At 50.5% G+C, this 19,307-nt stretch overlaps 1 protein-coding gene, 6 non-coding genes and 1 pseudogene across 7 annotated transcripts; all 8 read right to left on the reverse strand.

The window, feature by feature from the left end:
• Positions 1 to 608: 608 nt before the first annotated feature.
• Positions 609 to 726, reverse strand: LOC126155409 (5S ribosomal RNA; annotated as a pseudogene).
• Positions 727 to 1,572: 846 nt separating this feature from the next.
• LOC126154675 (5S ribosomal RNA) lies at positions 1,573 to 1,691 on the reverse strand. The gene has a single exon (XR_007532218.1). It is a non-coding gene; the product is annotated as a 5S ribosomal RNA (ribosomal RNA).
• Positions 1,692 to 2,517: 826 nt separating this feature from the next.
• LOC126155597 (5S ribosomal RNA) lies at positions 2,518 to 2,636 on the reverse strand. Its single transcript, XR_007533048.1, has one exon. It is a non-coding gene; the product is annotated as a 5S ribosomal RNA (ribosomal RNA).
• Positions 2,637 to 3,472: 836 nt separating this feature from the next.
• LOC126154969 (5S ribosomal RNA) lies at positions 3,473 to 3,591 on the reverse strand. Its single transcript, XR_007532492.1, has one exon. It is a non-coding gene; the product is annotated as a 5S ribosomal RNA (ribosomal RNA).
• Positions 3,592 to 9,014: 5,423 nt separating this feature from the next.
• LOC126154639 (uncharacterized) lies at positions 9,015 to 10,438 on the reverse strand. Its single transcript, XM_049916171.1, has 3 exons — positions 10,390 to 10,438; positions 9,871 to 10,000; positions 9,015 to 9,699 (listed from the first exon to the last, which is right to left on the reverse strand). Exons 1-3 carry the CDS (start codon positions 10,436 to 10,438, stop codon positions 9,015 to 9,017), a joined length of 864 nt encoding a protein of 287 aa, XP_049772128.1.
• Positions 10,439 to 11,015: 577 nt separating this feature from the next.
• On the reverse strand, positions 11,016 to 11,134 carry LOC126155599 (5S ribosomal RNA). The gene has a single exon (XR_007533050.1). It is a non-coding gene; the product is annotated as a 5S ribosomal RNA (ribosomal RNA).
• An 854-nt stretch (positions 11,135 to 11,988) lies between these two features.
• LOC126155600 (5S ribosomal RNA) lies at positions 11,989 to 12,107 on the reverse strand. The gene has a single exon (XR_007533051.1). It is a non-coding gene; the product is annotated as a 5S ribosomal RNA (ribosomal RNA).
• Positions 12,108 to 12,966: 859 nt separating this feature from the next.
• On the reverse strand, positions 12,967 to 13,085 carry LOC126155128 (5S ribosomal RNA). Its single transcript, XR_007532640.1, has one exon. It is a non-coding gene; the product is annotated as a 5S ribosomal RNA (ribosomal RNA).
• Positions 13,086 to 19,307: the final 6,222 nt, after the last annotated feature.

Raw genomic sequence — 19,307 nt, forward strand, 5'->3', positions numbered from 1 at the left:
GTGACAAACGCACGGTGACCGTTGACCAAAATAAAAGACGGAATATGCTGCCTAACCACCATCTTAACACTGCGCACACCGTTCTCGACTTGAAATATATACGCAGACGACCATTTCTCCTTCACGACAGATAAAACAGTGCCATATGGCCGCAAGTGACGAGAAATAGTGTCATTACGTATTTCAAACGGAAGGTTAAATATCCGTATATGTCGAAGACCAAAACCAGCGTGAGACACAGTGACATTACTAATATTTCCGTTAAGGTGTCGAAATTTGCGAACACCGTCATTAACAGAAACTACAGCATCACACAGATCGGAAGATTTGAGTTTTAAGAACACAGAATTTAAGAACGTATCGAACTGAATACCGAGTACGTCATTAGTAGACAACAACAAATCCTCAATTAACCAACGATGAATCTCAAAAGCCGAGGGTTTCTCGACGGAACGTTCGAATTCACACTGAACATTGTTCTGTCGCTCTTCACTATCATCGTAAAGAATATCCATTACTTACAGTTCAGTAGAAAGAAAGCCACGTGGCAAAGTAAGCAGACGACACGCGAGGCGCCGCCGGCCAAGTCGCACAAGGAAAACACTGCTCGCTCGGCACCGAGGTGTTGCCAGGCGGTCACCCATCCAAGTACTAGCCGGGCCCGATGATGCTTAACTTCGGTGATCGGACGAGAACCGGTGTATTCATCATGGTATGGCCGTTGGCGCTCATCTAATGTAGGAGCACGGCAGAATTCGCGTTCGGCTTTTCCCCAACACACAAAATGTTAGTTTTCGGCCGCATTTGACGATAGCGCTTCCTTCCGCAACCGCCAGTTCCTTGAGGACGGCGCGGGGAGGCGCGCCCGGCGTCCCAGCAGAGCGACGGCCGAATTGGCGGGCGCACCGCCGCGTGTGTGAGACGCACTGCTGCTCGTTGCACCCCCTGTCATTCGCTGGGCGCGTGCAGCCTTCGACACTAGCGGAGGACGCATCTTGTCCCTGGTGTTCAGCGGAGGGCCTGTGCGGGGTGTGGCAGTGTCGTGCTGGAGGGTGCCACTGGTAGCGATGTGGGCTTCCTCGCCTCGCCTCGCCTCGCCTCACACCAGGTGTCTGCGTAGTTTGCAGTGCATTCGCACCATTCCTATCCCTGTCCCTGTCCCCGTCCCGACTTGTCCCGACTTTGCTCGACTGCCGCTCGCTGCCGCTCGGGTCGTGGTCCATATGACAGCGCAAGCACGACAAACGTCTGCGGGACGAGACGAGACGAGACGAGACGAGACGAGACGACTAAGGAATAAATTCGTGGTTACAAATCAAATTTGGAACTCTACACTCCTACACAACAATAGGCGGTGACGTATTTCAGAAATCACCTGCCGATTCGTACTGTTTTGTCGTTTTCAAAGTCTTCTTGGCAAACTTGGTTAGCACATTCTCCCTCAAACTGAGTTAATTACTGCATTTTCGTACCATTACAGTAGTTTAAAAGGCTTAAGGAAGCATCTTTGTCACAACAGAAAGTTAGTTTGAAAATTGGGCTGGCGACATAACAAAAAAAAAAAAGGAAGGGAGCCAACAGCACCCGGGTTTCCCAGGCGGTCACCCATCCAAGTACTAGCCGGGCCCGATGATGCTTAACTTCGGTGATCGGACGAGAACCGGTGTATTCATCATGGTATGGCCGTTTGCGCTCATCTAATGTAGCAGCACGGCAGAATTCGCGTTCGGCTTTTCTCCCAACACACAAAATGTTAGTTTTCGGCCGCATTTGACGAAAGCGCTTCCTTCCGCAACCGCCAGTTCCTCGAGGACGGCGCGGGGAGGCGCGCCCGGCGTCCCAGCAGAGCGACGGCCGAATTGGCGGGCGCACCGCCGCGTGTGTGAGACGCACTGCTGCTCGTTGCACCCCCTGTCATTCGCTGGGCGCGTGCAGCCTTCGACACTAGCGGAGGACGCATCTTGTCCCTGGTGTTCAGCGGAGGGCCTGTGCGGGGTGTGGCAGTGTCGTGCTGGAGGGCGCCACTGGTAGCGATGTGGGCTTCCTCGCCTCGCCTCGCCTCACACCAGGTGTCTGCGTAGTTTGCAGTGCATTCGCACCATTCCTATCCCTGTCCCTGTCCCCGTCCCGACTTGTCCCGACTTTGCTCGACTGCCGCTCGGGTCGTGGTCCATATGACAGCGCAAGCACGACAAACGTCTGCGGGACGAGACGAGACGAGACGAGATGAGACGACTAAGGAATAAATTCGTGGTTACAAATCAAATTTGGAACTCTACACTCCTACACAACAATAGGCGGTGACGTATTTCAGAAATCACCTGCCGATTCGTACTGTTTTGTCGTTTTCAAAGTCTTCTTGGCAAACTTGGTTAGCACATTCTCCCTCAAACTGAGTTAATTACTGCATTTTCGTACCATTACAGTAGTTTAAAAGGCTTAAGGAAGCATCTTTGTCACAACAGAAAGTTAGTTTGAAAATTGGGCTGGCGACATAACAAAAAAAAAAAGGAAGGGAGCCAACAGCACCCGGGTTTCCCAGGCGGTCACCCATCCAAGTACTAGCCGGGCCCGATGATGCTTAACTTCGGTGATCGGACGAGAACCGGTGTATTCATCATGGTATGGCCGTTGGCGCTCATCTAATGTAGGAGCACGGCAGAATTCGCGTTCGGCTTTTCTCACACACACAAAATGTTAGTTTTCGGCCGCATTTGACGAAATCGCTTCCTTCCGCAACCGCCAGTTCCTCGAGGACGGCGCGGGGAGGCGCGCCCGGCCTCCCAGCAGAGCGACGGCCGAATTGGCGGGCGCACCGCCGCGTGTGTGAGACGCACTGCTGCTCGTTGCACCCCCTGTCATTCGCTCTCCGCGTGCAGCCTTCGACACTAGCGGAGGACGCATCTTGTCCCTGGTGTTCAGCGGAGGGCCTGTGCGGGGTGTGGCAGTGTCGTGCTGGAGGGCGCCACTGGTAGCGATGTGGGCTTCCTCGCCTCGCCTCGCCTCACACCAGGTGTCTGCGTAGTTTGCAGTGCATTCGCACCATTCCTATCCCTGTCCCTGTCCCCGTCCCGACTTGTCCCGACTTTGCTCGACTGCCGCTCGCTGCCGCTCGGGCCGTGGTCCATATGACAGCGCAAGCACGACAAACGTCTGCGGGACGAGACGAGACGAGACGAGACGAGACGACTAAGGAATAAATTCGTGGTTACAAATCAAATTTGGAACTCTACACTCCTACACAACAATAGGCGGTGACGTATTTCAGAAATCACCTGCCGATTCGTACTGTTTTGTCGTTTTCAAAGTCTTCTTGGCAAACTTGGTTAGCACATTCTCCCTCAAACTGAGTTACTTACTGCATTTACGTACCATTACAGTAGTTTAAAAGGCTTAAGGAAGCATCTTTGTCACAACAGAAAGTTAGTTTGAAAATTGGGCTGGCGACATAACAAAAAAAAAAAAGGAAGGAAGCCTACAGCACCCGGGTTTCCCAGGCGGTCACCCATCCAAGTACTAGCCGGGCCCGATGATGCTTAACTTCGGTGATCGGACGAGAACCGGTGTATTCATCATGGTATGGCCGTTCGCGCTCAACTAATGTAGGAGCACGGCAGAATTCGCGTTCGGCTTTTCTCCCAACACACAAAATGTTAGTATTCGGCCGCATTTGACGATAGCGCTTCCTTCCGCAACCGCCAGTTCCTCGAGGACGGCGCGGGGAGGCGCGCCCGGCGTCCCAGCAGAGCGACGGCCGAATTGGCGGGCGCACCGCCGCGTGTGTGAGACGCACTGCTGCTCGTTGCACCCCCTGTCATTCGCTGGGCGCGTGTAGCCTTCGACACTAGCGGAGGACGCATCTTGTCCCTGGTGTTCAGCGGAGGGCCTGTGCGGGGTGTGGCAGTGTCGTGCTGGAGGGCCCACTGGTAGCGATGTGGGCTTCCTCGCCTCGCCTCGCCTCGCCTCGCCTCGCCTCTTCTCACACCAGGTGTCTGCGTAGTTTGCAGTGCATTCGCACCATTCCTATCCCTGTCCCGACTTGTCCCGACTTTGCTCGACTCCCGCTCGCTGCCGCTTGGGTCGTAGTCCATATGACAGCGCAAGCACGACAAACGTCTGCGGGACGAGACGAGACGAGACGAGACGAGACGACTAAGGAATAAATTCGTGGTTACAAATCAAATTTGGAACTCTACACTCCTACACAACAATAGGCGGTGACGTATTTCAGAAATCACCTGCCGATTCGTACTGTTTTGTCGTTTTCAAAGTCTTCTTGGCAAACTTGGTTAGCACATTCTCCCTCAAACTGAGTTAATTACTGCATTTTCGTACCATTACAGTAGTTTAAAAGGCTTAAGGAAGCATCTTTGTCACAACAGAAAGGTAGTTTGAAAATTGGGCTGGCGACATTACAAAAAAAAAAAAAACAGGAAGGGAGCCAACAGCACCCGGGTTTCCCAGGCGGTCACCCATCCAAGTACTAGCCGGGCCCGATGATGCTTAACTTCGGTGATCGGACGAGAACTTTTTTTTTTTTTTTTTTTTTTTTTCGATGATTCTTAACTTCGGTGATCGGACGAGAACTTTTTTTTTTTTTTTTTTTTTTTCGATGATTCTTAACTTCGGTGATCGGACGAGAACTTTTTTTTTTTTTTTTTTTTTGAGAGTATTTTTTTTTTTCAACTAAATATACTTCATTGTAAGAGCAGGCCAGGGTGGCGGTGGAGGCAGAGTGGGCGGGGGTCGCAATCCGAGGCCCGGCCACAGTGTCTCCCTCGCCCTCCCAACCCAAGAAACAGGGAATAACGGAAAAGGTGGTGTATTGTACTCTCTTTATTTTTTTTTTTTTTTTTGTGTGAGATCAGCATTTTTCTTATTGGTTTCTTTTTTTTTTCTTTATTTTTTTTTTATTTATTTATTATTTTTTTTTTTTTTTTTTTTTTGTTGAGATCCTTTAGGAGAACAAAGGTCCATTGTGGCCAGCGGAAACATGTCCAAAACGATGTGAGAAAGGAATACCATCCGCTGAAGGTGTGGATATAACGTGAGGAAGGAAGAACGCAAACGCGAAACACAAATAAAAAACCATTCTAGAAGGACAATGACCACAAGTCAGCAGCGGAGGCCTCCCGCCGCAAGAGAAAAGCAAAAGTAAAGAGACTCTCAAAGAAAATTTAAAAATAAAAAACACACACGAACGAGCACACTATACGTGCCAAATATGTCCGGCGCACGGTAAAGGTGAATTCTACACAATTCCGGCAGCAGCAAACATATTTCGTCTTCTCGATAAGCTGGATTTCCGTGCCCAAGAGGCAACCGTTTCAACACAAAATATCTTTAAGCACCGTCTCACAGTTCAGGGACAAGGCAATTGACAGTCCTGCAATAGTCACAAAAATTTAGGAAAAGTCAGCAATTAGGGAACAAATCGTCAAATCCAGGAGAGAAAAAAAAAAAAAAAAAAAAAAAAAAAAAAACCAATATGGCAATCCTAAGGACAACCTCCCAAAATGGCGGAAGATTTGTCGAGCCGGTGAGACAAATTAACTGTCATACATCAAGAATAGAACAATGATATCATTCCGCACATTCCACCAAAAGGAACAGTGGAATGGAAAGTACATAATCATGGCAGGAGAGAAATATGTAATTTGGTAAAGGCGGTCCGTAGAGGTACATCTAAAAATCGGGCATAATTGGAAACATACTGCGGGTTACGTTTCTCCCGCCCATAGTAGTCCCAAAGATACGTCAAAAACTGCAAGCGATCCATGAGTCGAAGAGAAAAAATCGCATGTGCAGCATGCGCAGCGATCCACACGGTAGCGTTTCTCTTGGTGGCAGGATACGGCCGCCAGTCGGGAACCAGGATATACAAAGGCTGTATGGCACGCGGGGTAGTCCGATTGATCAATGCCAACATCTCACGGGTGGCATCCCATACCTCTTGAAACTGGGGGCACACAAAACGGTGTTCGATCGTGTCCTCAGCCGCGCACCGCCCGCAGAGGCCACTCGGGAGGAGATTGATTGCGTGGAGTTTCGCATTCGTGGCAACGGTGCGATTCACAACTTTATACCAGGTGGCCCGAACATCGGATGTCAACAATTTACTGGAAATGTTGGACCACACCGTCCGCCAATCGCATTGCGGCAGCCTCAACTCCCATTTGTTAGTCGGCAGAGTTCCGCGGAGGGCCTCTGCGATCGCGCTGACGCTACCCCTGCGCCGGTCGTCGCCTATCAGATAGCTAGTGTGGAGGAAATACTGGCGAACGAAATTCAATCTGTACGGGATAGCCTGGACAGAGACAGGCGCGCGGAGAGAAGCAGGGCGGTAAAGGTCGAAGAGTACCGACGTGGGGCTAAGCCCCGCATTGGCTATTACACGGTTGGTTCGGTGGAGCAAAAGGGCAGCACACTTTGAAGGAAAATCAACCATACCGACGCCGCCCCTGTCCGGCGGGAGCGTGCAAATATTGTAGGCGACTTTAAAGATTTCGCCTCGCCAGACCAACCAAGAAACAGCATGCTTGATTGCCCGTTCAATCTCCTTCGGCACCGGCAAAACTTGAGCCAAGTACCAGGCCTTGGCCAACACCTGGGTATTTACAACCGAAGCTCTATCCAGCAAAGACAAATTTCGTTTGGCGGCAGCCTGAGTCGCCGCTCGTACAGAATATAACACCGCGCGCCAATTTATCACCGCCATTTGTTGTACATTGGCAGTCATCTGGATCCCGAGAATCTTATGTCGCAACCTTACGGTATACCAATCACGACGGACAGCCCTCATGGTCGCAGTAAGCGGCAGTAAGATGGACTTACGGGGGTTCACAACCGCACCCGATGCCGTTTCAAATTGGTGAAGAATGAGGCGGAGCGTATCAATATCATCGGGACGTTGGATAAAAACACCCAAGTCGTCCGCATACGCCCGACAGACAAGCGAACCCGTACCAAACGGGACACCGTGGCAAACATTTGTTATCTTACGGATCAGAGGATCCAACGCTAAAACGAATAATCCCATGGAAAGTGGGCACCCTTGGCGGACGGATCTGTTCATCCTGAGGACATCACCGGCCTGGCCATGAAAAAGGATTCTGGATGTAGCCGATTTCAGAAGGTTAGATATCACATGCGTGAATGTTAAACCAAATCCAAACTTAGACATGACCCGCCGCAAGTACTCGTGACTAATTCTATCAAACGCGTTATGAAAATCAATGGAAAGTATCGCAGCCCGGCCGCCACGGCGTGACGAGGCAGAAGCGATACACTCACGATACGCGAGTACAGCGTCATAAATATTCCGTCCAGGTACGGCACACGATTGAGAAGGACTAATGACGGTCTTCAACGCCGGCCGCAAACGGTGGGAAAAGCAGCGTGCTATGATTTTATAATCGGCGTTTAAGAGTGTGATCGGCCGTAAAGTCACCGCACTTGGGATGCCAGTGGTTTTCGGGATGAGGACGACGAGACCCTCTAAAAATTCTTCCGGCACATCGAGACCATTATGTATTTCATTCACCATGGCAACAAAAGTATCAGTTAAAAGACCGGAAAATTTCACATAAAATTCCACAGGAATGCCGTCATGGCCAGGGGCCTTTCCCTTCGGGCTAGCCTTAACGGCGGCAGAAACATCAGCAGCTGTAAAACGCTCATTTAAAAGAAGTCTATCCTGACGCGTTAAAATAGAAGGCAGGTCGTGTAAAAACATCTGCAAGGAGGCTTCATTCAAAGGTTGAGATTGAAAGAGATTAGAGTAGTGATCGTAAATTTCGTCCTGAATCACCCGGCAATCTGAAGTCCTAAGACCGTCACGCGTTATCCAGTCGGTGAATAAAAGTTTTTCACGCCGCAGACGGGCCCGTCGTAAATGATACAATGAAAGCGGTTCCCCCAAAGTGGGATCGAAAGGCCTGCTACGGACAACAGAGCCCTGTGCCTTCCGATGCAGATGGTTTAAAATCTTCGTCTTAATTTTCCGTAACGTGGGAAGGAGTTCAGGGCGGTCGGTAACCCGAGTAATTAAATCCTGTAAACAATCGCGATAGAAAGCGACCGTCATCACTTCCCAATGGGCCTTGTCACGACAGTAATTAATGAGCAGAGTACGAATAGCCGGTTTAGCGTGACGGAGCCACCAATCGACAGTAGAACCCGCCTGTGGGCGGCTCTGAAGAAGTTGGTGCCACAACAAATGCACCTGTTCGACAAGACTGACGTCATCCAAAACACTAACATTGAATTTCCAGTAGGATCGCGAACGTTCTGGGCGAACAGACGGAACATTAAAAGCACACAAATAACCACAATGATCCGAAAAAGCGACGGGAGCAACTTCTGCCTGCAAGATTTGAGCAGCGAGGTCCGGCGATATATAAAATCTGTCCAATCTACTATGCCCAGTAGGATAAAAATAAGTAAAACCTGTAGCAGTCGGACTAAAACAAAGCCACGTGTCCTCAAGTTTAAAAGTGTCAACTAAAGTTTGCAGTGCAAGACACTTATTCGCCGTCGGCTCCTGGTCGGCATCACGCAAGACACAATTAAAATCACCACCTAAGATGATCCGTCGGTGGTTTCGATGGAAGAGCTGACATAAATCATGATGGAAAAAAGTATCCCTCAGACGTTTATTGTCAGTTCCAGAGGGGGCATACACGTTAACAAAAAATATGTCGCAGATAACACATGCCAACCCTCGTCCATTCGGTAAAATTTCTACGTGTTTATACTCTAAACCGGGCGTGATTAAAATAGCCGTACCAAAGGTCGCTTCCGGATCAATATTAAGAATTACATTATAGGCAGTAAGATGCGGGACAACGTCAGCTGTTATTTCTTGAAGGAAAACCACATCGCAACGAGCAGATTGCAAAAAGTGTAAGAGGGCGTGAACTTTACGGTCACTTCGGATGTGATTGATATTAAGGGTGAGGACGCGTAACTGGTGGAATGCACGCGTCAGGGTGGACTCTGTAACTTAAGCGGAACTAGAAAAAGTGATCCTCCTCCACATCATCAGACCACTGCATGGTGTCCGAAGGAGCAGGTGCGGCGTCCGGAACGGGCCGGGAAGCGGGGGCGGTGGGCACCGACACAGGTGGACCGTGTACGAAAGGTGCGTCGCGACGCTCTTGGACCAAAGTATCCGTCAGTCCCTCAACCGCCTGGTCGAAGGTGACGTCGACGCCCTCAGTGGGCGCCGTTTTCGAACGCTTCTTTGACCTTTTACGCTTCGGTTTTGGATCGGCAGGGGCGGACTGAGTGGAAGCTTGGGACACCTCACTTTCGGCACCGCTAGCATCCGCCTCGCCGGCGGTGGACGGGCCCGGCTGTGACGGCAATTTCCGCTTGTCTGTCGGCGGGGCGGGGACTGAAATCGGCCGTGGTGACGCGACCAACATTTCAGAAGTCTCCGGAACGGGCACGTCCGAAACACTGACGGCTGGCAAATCAGCAATACGGACCTCGCGAGGGGTGTGATCGGCAGGTAAACTTTGTTCTGACACAACCGGGGGAACGACAACTGTGGGCGGAGTCACATTGTCAGACACAGGAGCCTCAGCTGCAGGAGCGGCAGAAACCGGTCGGTCGGGCGGGGTGATCGAGGGGGGTCCAACCAACGCGCCCGCATACGTGGAGGTATCAGCAGCTTCGCGCGGCAGCTGAGCCGGCCTGCGTAAAGTGCAGGTTTGTCGCAAATGATCTGTTTTGCCACACACGGAGCACGTCTGCGGCTGCCCACTATAGCTGAGGAAAGCGCGCGTGCCAGCAATGAGCAAATACGACGGTATATGTTTCTTCAAATCTACACGGACCGTCCGAACACCACTCAGAACCCGGTACCTAAATCCTGCAGGCCACACATCATTCTCCACACTAAGCACGGTGCCAAATTCTCCGAGTTTACGAGCAATGGCCTCATTTGGGCATTCGAACGGAACATTATAAACTTTCACATTTCGAATGCCGAAGCCTGCCGGCAGAATCAAAACATCAGACAAAGCACCGTCCACGTGCTTAAACTTCTTAACTCCACCACTTTCGGTAACAAGCTTGTCTACAAAATCCGCGGTCGGAAGTTTCAAAAATACAGAGTTTTGAATAAAGTCAAGCTGGATACCGATCAAATCAGATTCGGGAATACGCAATTCGGAAAATACCCATTCGTGTACATCAAAAGGCGACGGTCTAGCCGCGTTCCTATCAAAAACACACTGTACGGAGTTAGCACGATTCATAATAAAGCGTCAATAAACTTACAGGAACTAGTAGAGAAGAGAGAACGCTGCGAGGCGCAGCACCAAACACGCGACGAAGACACCGCCTGCAGCACACGAAGGTGTCAGCAGGCACGAGCCTAACACACGTCCGGCTGGGCGCGTGCAGCCTTCGACACTAGCGGAGGACGCATCTTGTCCCTGGTGTTCAGCGGAGGGCCTGTGCGGGGTGTGGCAGTGTCGTGCTGGAGGGCGCCACTGGTAGCGATGTGGGCTTCCTCGCCTCGCCTCGCCTCGCCTCACACCAGGTGTCTGCGTAGTTTGCAGTGCATTCGCACCATTCCTATCCCTGTCCCTGTCCCCGTCCCGACTTGTCCCGACTTTGCTCGACTGCCGCTCGCTGCCGCTCGGGTCGTGGTCCATATAACAGCGCAAGCACGACAAACGTCTGCGGGACGAGACGAGACGAGACGAGACGAGACGACTAAGGAATAAATTCGTGGTTACAAATCAAATTTGGAACTCTACACTCCTACACAACAATAGGCGGTGACGTATTTCAGAAATCACCTGCCGATTCGTACTGTTTTGTCGTTTTCAAAGTCATCTTGGCAAACTTGGTTAGCACATTCTCCCTCAAACTGAGTTAATTACTGCATTTTCGTACCATTACAGTAGTTTAAAAGGCTTAAGGAAGCATCTTTGTCACAACAGAAAGGTAGTTTGAAAATTGGGCTGGCGACATCACAAAAACAAAAAAAACAGGAAGGGAGCCAACAGCACCCGGGTTTCCCAGGCGGTCACCCATCCAAGTACTAGCCGGGCCCGATGATGCTTAACTTCGGTGATCGGACGAGAACCGGTGTATTCATCATGGTATGGCCGTTGGCGCTCATCTAATGTAGGAGCACGGCAGAATTCGCGTTCGGCTTTTCTCCCAACACACAAAATGTTAGTTTTCGGCCGCATTTGACGAAAGCGCTTCCTTCCGCAACCGCCAGTTCCTCGAGGACGGCGCGGGGAGGCGCGCCCGGCGTCCCAGCAGAGTGACGGCCGAATTGGCGGGCGCACCGCCGCGTGTGTGAGACGCACTGCTGCTCGTTGCACCCCCTGTCATTCGCTGGGCGCGTGTAGCCTTCGACACTAGCGGAGGACGCATCTTGTCCCTGGTGTTCAGCGGAGGGCCTGTGCGGGGTGTGGCAGTGTCGTGCTGGAGGGCCCACTGGTAGCGATGTGGCCTTCCTCGCCTCGCCTCGCCTCGCCTCGCCTCGCCTCTTCTCACACCAGGTGTTTGCGTAGTTTGCAGTGCATTCGCACCATTCCTATCCCTGTCCCTGTCCCCGTCCCGACTTGTCCCGACTTTGCTTGACTGCCGCTCGCTGCCGCTCGGATCGTGGTCCATATGACAGCGCAAGCACGACAAACGTCTGCGGGACGAGACGAGACGAGACGAGACGACTAAGGAATAAATTCGTGGTTACAAATCAAATTTGGAACTCTACATTCCTACACAACAATAGGCGGTGACGTATTTCAGAAATCACCTGCCGATTCGTACTGTTTTGTCGTTTTCAAAGTCTTCTTGGCAAACTTGGTTAGCACATTCTCCCTCAAACTGAGTTAATTACTGCATTTTCGTACCATTACAGTAGTTTAAAAGGCTTAAGGAAGCATCTTTGTCACAACAGAAAGGTAGTTTGAAAATTGGGCTGGCGACATTACAAAAAAAAAAAAACAGGAAGGGAGCCAACAGCACCCGGGTTTCCCAGGCGGTCACCCATCCAAGTACTAGCCGGGCCCGATGATGCTTAACTTCGGTGATCGGACGAGAACCGGTGTATTCATCATGGTATGGCCGTTGGCGCTCATCTAATGTAGGAGCACGGCAGAATTCGCGTTCGGCTTTTCTCCCAACACACAAAATGTTAGTTTTCGGCCGCATTTGACGAAAGCGCTTCCTTCCGCAACCGCCAGTTCCTCGAGGACGGCGCGGGGAGGCGCGCCCGGCGTCCCAGCAGAGTGACGGCCGAATTGGTGGGCGCACCGCCGCGTGTGTGAGACGCACTGCTGCTCGTTGCACCCCCTGTCATTCGCTGGGCGCGTTCAGCCTTCGACACTAGCGGAGGACGCATCTTGTCCCTGGTGTTCAGCGGAGGGCCTGTGCGGGGTGTGGCAGTGTCGTGCTGGAGGGCCCACTGGTAGCGATGTGGCCTTCCTCGCCTCGCCTCGCCTCGCCTCGCCTCGCCTCTTCTCACACCAGGTGTCTGCGTAGTTTGCAGTGCATTCGCACCATTCCTATCCCTGTCCCTGTCCCCGTCCCGACTTGTCCCGACTTTGCTTGACTGCCGCTCGCTGCCGCTCGGGTCGTGGTCCATATGACAGCGCAAGCACGACAAACGTCTGCGGGACGAGACGAGACGAGACGAGACGAGACGACTAAGGAATAAATTCGTGGTTACAAATCAAATTTGGAACTCTACACTCCTACACAACAATAGGCGGTGACGTATTTCAGAAATCACCTGCCGATTCGTACTGTTTTGTCGTTTTCAAAGTCTTCTTGGCAAACTTGGTTAGCACATTCTCCCTCAAACTGAGTTAATTACTGCATTTTCGTACCATTACAGTAGTTTAAAAGGCTTAAGGAAGCATCTTTGTCACAACAGAAAGGTAGTTTGAAAATTGGGCTGGCGACATTACAAAAAAAAAAAAACAGGAAGGGAGCCAACAGCACCCGCGTTTCCCAGGCGGTCACCCATCCAAGTACTAGCCGGGCCCGATGATGCTTAACTTCGGTGATCGGACGAGAACCGGTGTATTCATCATGGTATGGACGTTGGCGCTCATCTAATGTAGCAGCACGGCAGAATTCGCGTTCGGCTTTTCTCCCAACACACAAAATGTTAGTTTTCGGCCGCATTTGACGAAAGCGCTTCCTTCCGCAACCGCCAGTTCCTCGAGGACGGCGCGGGGAGGCGCGCCCGGCGTCCCAGCAGAGTGACGGCCGAATTGGCGGGCGCACCGCCGCGTGTGTGAGACGCACTGCTGCTCGTTGCACCCCCTGTCATTCGCTGGGCGCGTGTAGCCTTCGACACTAGCGGAGGACGCATCTTGTCCCTGGTGTTCAGCGGAGGGCCTGTGCGGGGTGTGGCAGTGTCGTGCTGGAGGGCCCACTGGTAGCGATGTGGCCTTCCTCGCCTCGCCTCGCCTCGCCTCGCCTCATCTCACACCAGGTGTCTGCGTAGTTTGCAGTGCATTCGCACCATTCCTATCCCTGTCCCTGTCCCCGTCCCGACTTGTCCCGACTTTGCTCGACTGCCGCTCGCTGCCGCTCGGGTCGTGGTCCATATGACAGCGCAAGCACGACAAACGTCTGCGGGACGAGACGAGACGAGACGAGACGACTAAGGAATAAATTCGTGGTTACAAATCAAATTTGGAACTCTACATTCCTACACAACAATAGGCGGTGACGTATTTCAGAAATCACCTGCCGATTCGTACTGTTTTGTCGTTTTCAAAGTCTTCTTGGCAAACTTGGTTAGCACATTCTCCCTCAAACTGAGTTAATTACTGCATTTTCGTACCATTACAGTAGTTTAAAAGGCTTAAGGAAGCATCTTTGTCACAACAGAAAGGTAGTTTGAAAATTGGGCTGGCGACATTACAAAAAAAAAAAAACAGGAAGGGAGCCAACAGCACCCGGGTTTCCCAGGCGGTCACCCATCCAAGTACTAGCCGGGCCCGATGATGCTTAACTTCGGTGATCGGACGAGAACTTTTTTTTTTTTTTTTTTCTTTTTTTTTTGTTTTTTTTTTTTAAAAGGCTTAAGGAAGCATCTTTGTCACAACAGAAAGTTAGTTTGAAAATTGGGCTGGCGACATAACAAAAAAAAAAAAGGAAGGGAGCCAACAGCACCCGGGTTTCCCAGGCGGTCACCCATCCAAGTACTAGCCGGGCCCGATGATGCTTAACTTCGGTGATCGGACGAGAACTTTTTTTTTTTTTTTTTCTTTTTTTTTTGTTTTTTTTTTTAAAAGGCTTGAGGAAGCATCTTTGTCACAACAGAAAGTTAGTTTGAAAATTGGGCTGGCGACATAACAAAAAAAAAAAAGGAAGGGAGCCAACAGCACCCGGGTTTCCCAGGCGGTCACCCATCCAAGTACTAGCCGGGCCCGATGATGCTTAACTTCGGTGATCGGACGAGAACTTTTTTTTTTTTTGATCGGACGAGAACTTTTTTTTTTTTGATCGGACGAGAACTTCTTTTTTTTTTTTTTTTTTTTTTTTTTTTTTTTTTTAAACTAAATATACTTCATTGTAAGAGCAGGCCAGGGTGGCGGTGGAGGCAAAGTGGGCGGGGGTCACAATCCGAGGCCCGGCCACAGTGTCTCCCTCGCCCTCCCAACCCAAGAAACAGGGAATAACGGAAAAGGTGGTGTATTGTACTCTCTTTATTTTTTTTTTTTATTTTGTGAGATTAGCATTTTTCTTATTGGTTTCTTTTTTTTTTTTTTTTTTTTTTTTTTTTTTTTTTTTTTTTTTTTTTGTTGAGATCCTTTAGGAGAACAAAGGTCCATTGTGGCCAGCGGAAACACGTCCAAAACGATGTGAGAAAGGAATACCATCCGCTGAAGGTGTGGATATAACGTGAGGAAGGAAGAACGCAAACGCGAAACACAAATAAAAAACCATTCTAGAAGGACAATGACCACAAGTCAGCAGCGGAGGCCTCCCGCCGCAAGAGAAAAGCAAAAGTAAAGAGACTCTCAAGGAAAATTTAAAAATAAAAAACACACACGAACGAGCACACTATACGTGCCAAATATGTCCGGCGCACGGTAAAGGTGAATTCTACACAATTCCGGCAGCAGCAAACATATTTCGTCTTCTCGATAAGCTTGATTTCCGTGCCCAAGAGGCAACCGTTTCAACACAAAATATCTTTAAGCACCGTCTCACAGTTCAGGGACAAGTCAATTGACAGTCCTGCAATAGTCACAAAAATTTAGGAAAAGTCAGCAATTAGGGAACAAATCGTCAAATCCAGGAGAGAAAAAAAAAAAACCAATATGGCAATCCTAAGGACAACCTCCCAAAATGGCGGAAGATTAGTCGAGCCGGTGAGACAAATTAACTGTCATACATCAAGAATAGAACAATGATATCATTCCGCACATTCCACCAAAAGGAACAGTGGAATGGAAAGTACATAATCATGGCAGGAGAGAAATATGTAATTTGGTAAAGGCGGTCCGTAGAGGTACATCTAAAAATCGGGCATAATTGGAAACATACTGCGGGTTACGTTTCTCCCGCCCATAGTAGTCCCAAAGATACGTCAAAAACTGCAAGCGATCCATGAGTCGAAGAGAAAAAATCGCATGTGCAGCATGCGCAGCGATCCACACGGTAGCGTTTCTCTTGGTGGCAGGATACGGCCGCCAGTCGGGAACCAGGATATACAAAGGCTGTATGGCACGCGGGGTAGTCCGATTGATCAATGCCAACATCTCACGGGTGGCATCCCATACCTCTTGAAACTGGGGGCACACAAAACGGTGTTCGATCGTGTCCTCAGCCGCGCACCGCCCGCAGAGGCCACTCGGGAGGAGATTGATTGCGTGGAGTTTCGCATTCGTGGCAACGGTGCGATTCACAACTTTATACCAGGTGGCCCGAACATCGGATGTCAACAATTTACTGGAAATGTTGGACCACACCGTCCGCCAATCGCATTGCGGCAGCCTCAACTCCCATTTGTTAGTCGGCAGAGTTCCGCGGAGGGCCTCTGCGATCGCGCTGACGCTACCCCTGCGCCGGTCGTCGCCTATCAGATAGCTAGTGTGGAGGAAATACTGGCGAACGAAATTCAATCTGTACGGGATAGCCTGGACAGAGACAGGCGCGCGGAGAGAAGCAGGGCGGTAAAGGTCGAAGAGTACCGACGTGGGGCTAAGCCCCGCATTGGCTATTACACGGTTGGTTCGGTGGAGCAAAAGGGCAGCACACTTTGAAGGAAAATCAACCATACCGACGCCGCCCCTGTCCGGCGGGAGCGTGCAAATATTGTAGGCGACTTTAAAGATTTCGCCTCGCCAGACCAACCAAGAAACAACATGCTTGATTGCCCGTTCAATCTCCTTCGGCACCGGCAAAACTTGAGCCAAGTACCAGGCCTTGGCCAACACCTGGGTATTTACAACCGAAGCTCTATCCAGCAAAGACAAATTTCGTTTGGCGGCAGCCTGAGTCGCCGCTCGTACAGAATATAACACCGCGCGCCAATTTATCACCGCCATTTGTTGTACATTGGCAGTCATCTGGATCCCGAGAATCTTATGTCGCAACCTTACGGTATACCAATCACGACGGATAGCCCTCATGGTCGCAGTAAGCGGCAGTAAGATGGACTTACGGGGGTTCACAACCGCACCCGATGCCGTTTCAAATTGGTGAAGAATGAGGCGGAGCGTATCAATATCATCGGGACGTTGGATAAAAACACCCAAGTCGTCCGCATACGCCCGACAGACAAGCGAACCCGTACCAAACGGGACACCGTGGCAAACATTTGTTATCTTACGGATCAGAGGATCCAACGCTAAAACGAATAATCCCATGGAAAGTGGGCACCCTTGGCGGACGGATCTGTTCATCCTGAGGACATCACCGGCCTGGCCATGAAAAAGGATTCTGGATGTAGCCGATTTCAGAAGGTTAGATATCACATGCGTGAATGTTAAACCAAATCCAAACTTAGACATGACCCGCCGCAAGTACTCGTGACTAATTCTATCAAACGCGTTATGAAAATCAATGGAAAGTATCGCAGCCCGGCCGCCACGGCGTGACGAGGCAGAAGCGATACACTCACGATACGCGAGTACAGCGTCATAAATATTCCGTCCAGGTACGGCACACGATTGAGAAGGACTAATGACGGTCTTCAACGCCGGCCGCAAACGGTGGGAAAAGCAGCGTGCTATGATTTTATAATCGGCGTTTAAGAGTGTGATCGGCCGTAAAGTCACCGCACTTGGGATGCCAGTGGTTTTCGGGATGAGGACGACGAGACCCTCTAAAAATTCTTCCGGCACATCGAGACCATTATGTATTTCATTCACCATGGCAACAAAAGTATCAGTTAAAAGACCGGAAAATTTCATATAAAATTCCACAGGAATGCCGTCATGGCCAGGGGCCTTTCCCTTCGGGCTAGCCTTAACGGCGGCAGAAACATCAGCAGCTGTAAAACGCTCATTTAAAAGAAGTCTATCCTGACGCGTTAAAATAGAAGGCAGGTCGTGTAAAAACATCTGCAAGGAGGCTTCATTCAAAGGTTGAGATTGAAAGAGATTAGAGTAGTGATCGTAAATTTCGTCCTGAATCACCCGGCAATCTGAAGTCCTAAGACCGTCACGCGTTATCCAGTCGGTGAATAAAAGTTTTTCACGCCGCAGACGGGCCCGTCGTAAATGATACAATGAAAGCGGTTCCTCCAAAGTGGGATCGAAAGGCCTGCTACGGACAACAGAGCCCTGTGCCTTCCGATGCAGATGGTTTAAAATCTTCGTCTTAATTTTCCGTAACGTGGGAAGGAGTTCAGGGCGGTCGGTAACCCGAGTAATTAAATCCTGTAAACAATCGCGATAGAAAGCGACCGTCATCACTTCCCAATGGGCCTTGTCACGACAGTAATTAATGAGCAGAGTACGAATAGCCGGTTTAGCGTGACGGAGCCACCAATCGACAGTAGAACCCGCCTGTGGGCGGCTCTGAAGAAGTTGGGGCCACAACAAATGCACCTGTTCGACAAGACTGACGTCATCCAAAACACTAACATTGAATTTCCAGTAGGATCGCGTACGTTCTGGGCGAACAGACGGAACATTAAAAGCACACAAATAACCACAATGATCCGAAAAAGCGACGGGAGCAACTTCTGCCTGCAAGATTTGAGCAGCGAGGTCCGGCGATATATAAAATCTGTCCAATCTACTATGCCCAGTAGGATAAAAATAAGTAAAACCTGTAGCAGTCGGACTAAAACAAAGCCACGTGTCCTCAAGTTTAAAAGTGTCAACTAAAGTTTGCAGTGCAAGACACTTATTCGCCGTCGGCTCCTGGTCGGCATCACGCAAGACACAATTAAAATCACCACCTAAGATGATCCGTCGGTGGTTTCGATGGAAGAGCTGACATAAATCATGATGGAAAAAAGTATCCCTCAGACGTTTATTGTCAGTTCCAGAAGGGGCATACACGTTAACAAAAAATATGTCGCAGATAACACATGCCAACCCTCGTCCATTCGGTAAAATTTCTACGTGTTTATACTCTAAACCGGGCGTGATTAAAATAGCCGTACCAAAGGTCGCTTCCGGATCAATATTAAGAATTACATTATAGGCAGTAAGATGCGGGACAACGTCAGCTGTTATTTCTTGAAGGAAAACCACATCGCAACGAGCAGATTGCAAAAAGTGTAAGAGGGCGTGAACTTTACGGTCACTTCGGATGTGATTGATATTAAGGGTGAGGACGCGTAACTGGTGGAATGCACGCGTCAGGGTGGACTCTGTAACTTAAGCGAAACTAGAAAAAGTGATCCTCCTCCACATCATCAGACCACTGCATGGTGTCCGAAGGAGCAGGTGCGGCGTCCGGAACGGGCCGGGAAGCGGGGGCGGTGGGCACCGACACAGGTGGACCGTGTACGAAAGGTGCGTCGCGACGCTCTTGGACCAAAGTATCCGTCAGTCCCTCAACCGCCTGGTCGAAGGTGACGTCGACGCCCTCAGTGGGCGCCGTTTTCGAACGCTTCTTTGACCTTTTACGCTTCGGTTTTGGATCGGCAGGGGCGGACTGAGTGGAAGCTTGGGACACCTCACTTTCGGCACCGCTAGCATCCGCCTCGCCGGCGGTGGACGGGCCCGGCTGTGACGGCAATTTCCGCTTGTCTGTCGGCGGGGCGGGGACTGAAATCGGCCGTGGTGACGCGACCAACATTTCAGAAGTCTCCGGAACGGGCACGTCCGAAACACTGACGGCTGGCAAAT

The sequence above is a fragment of the Schistocerca cancellata genome, unplaced genomic scaffold (assembly GCF_023864275.1).
Source record: "Schistocerca cancellata isolate TAMUIC-IGC-003103 unplaced genomic scaffold, iqSchCanc2.1 HiC_scaffold_1100, whole genome shotgun sequence".
NCBI classification, from domain to species: Eukaryota; Metazoa; Arthropoda; class Insecta; order Orthoptera; family Acrididae; genus Schistocerca; species Schistocerca cancellata.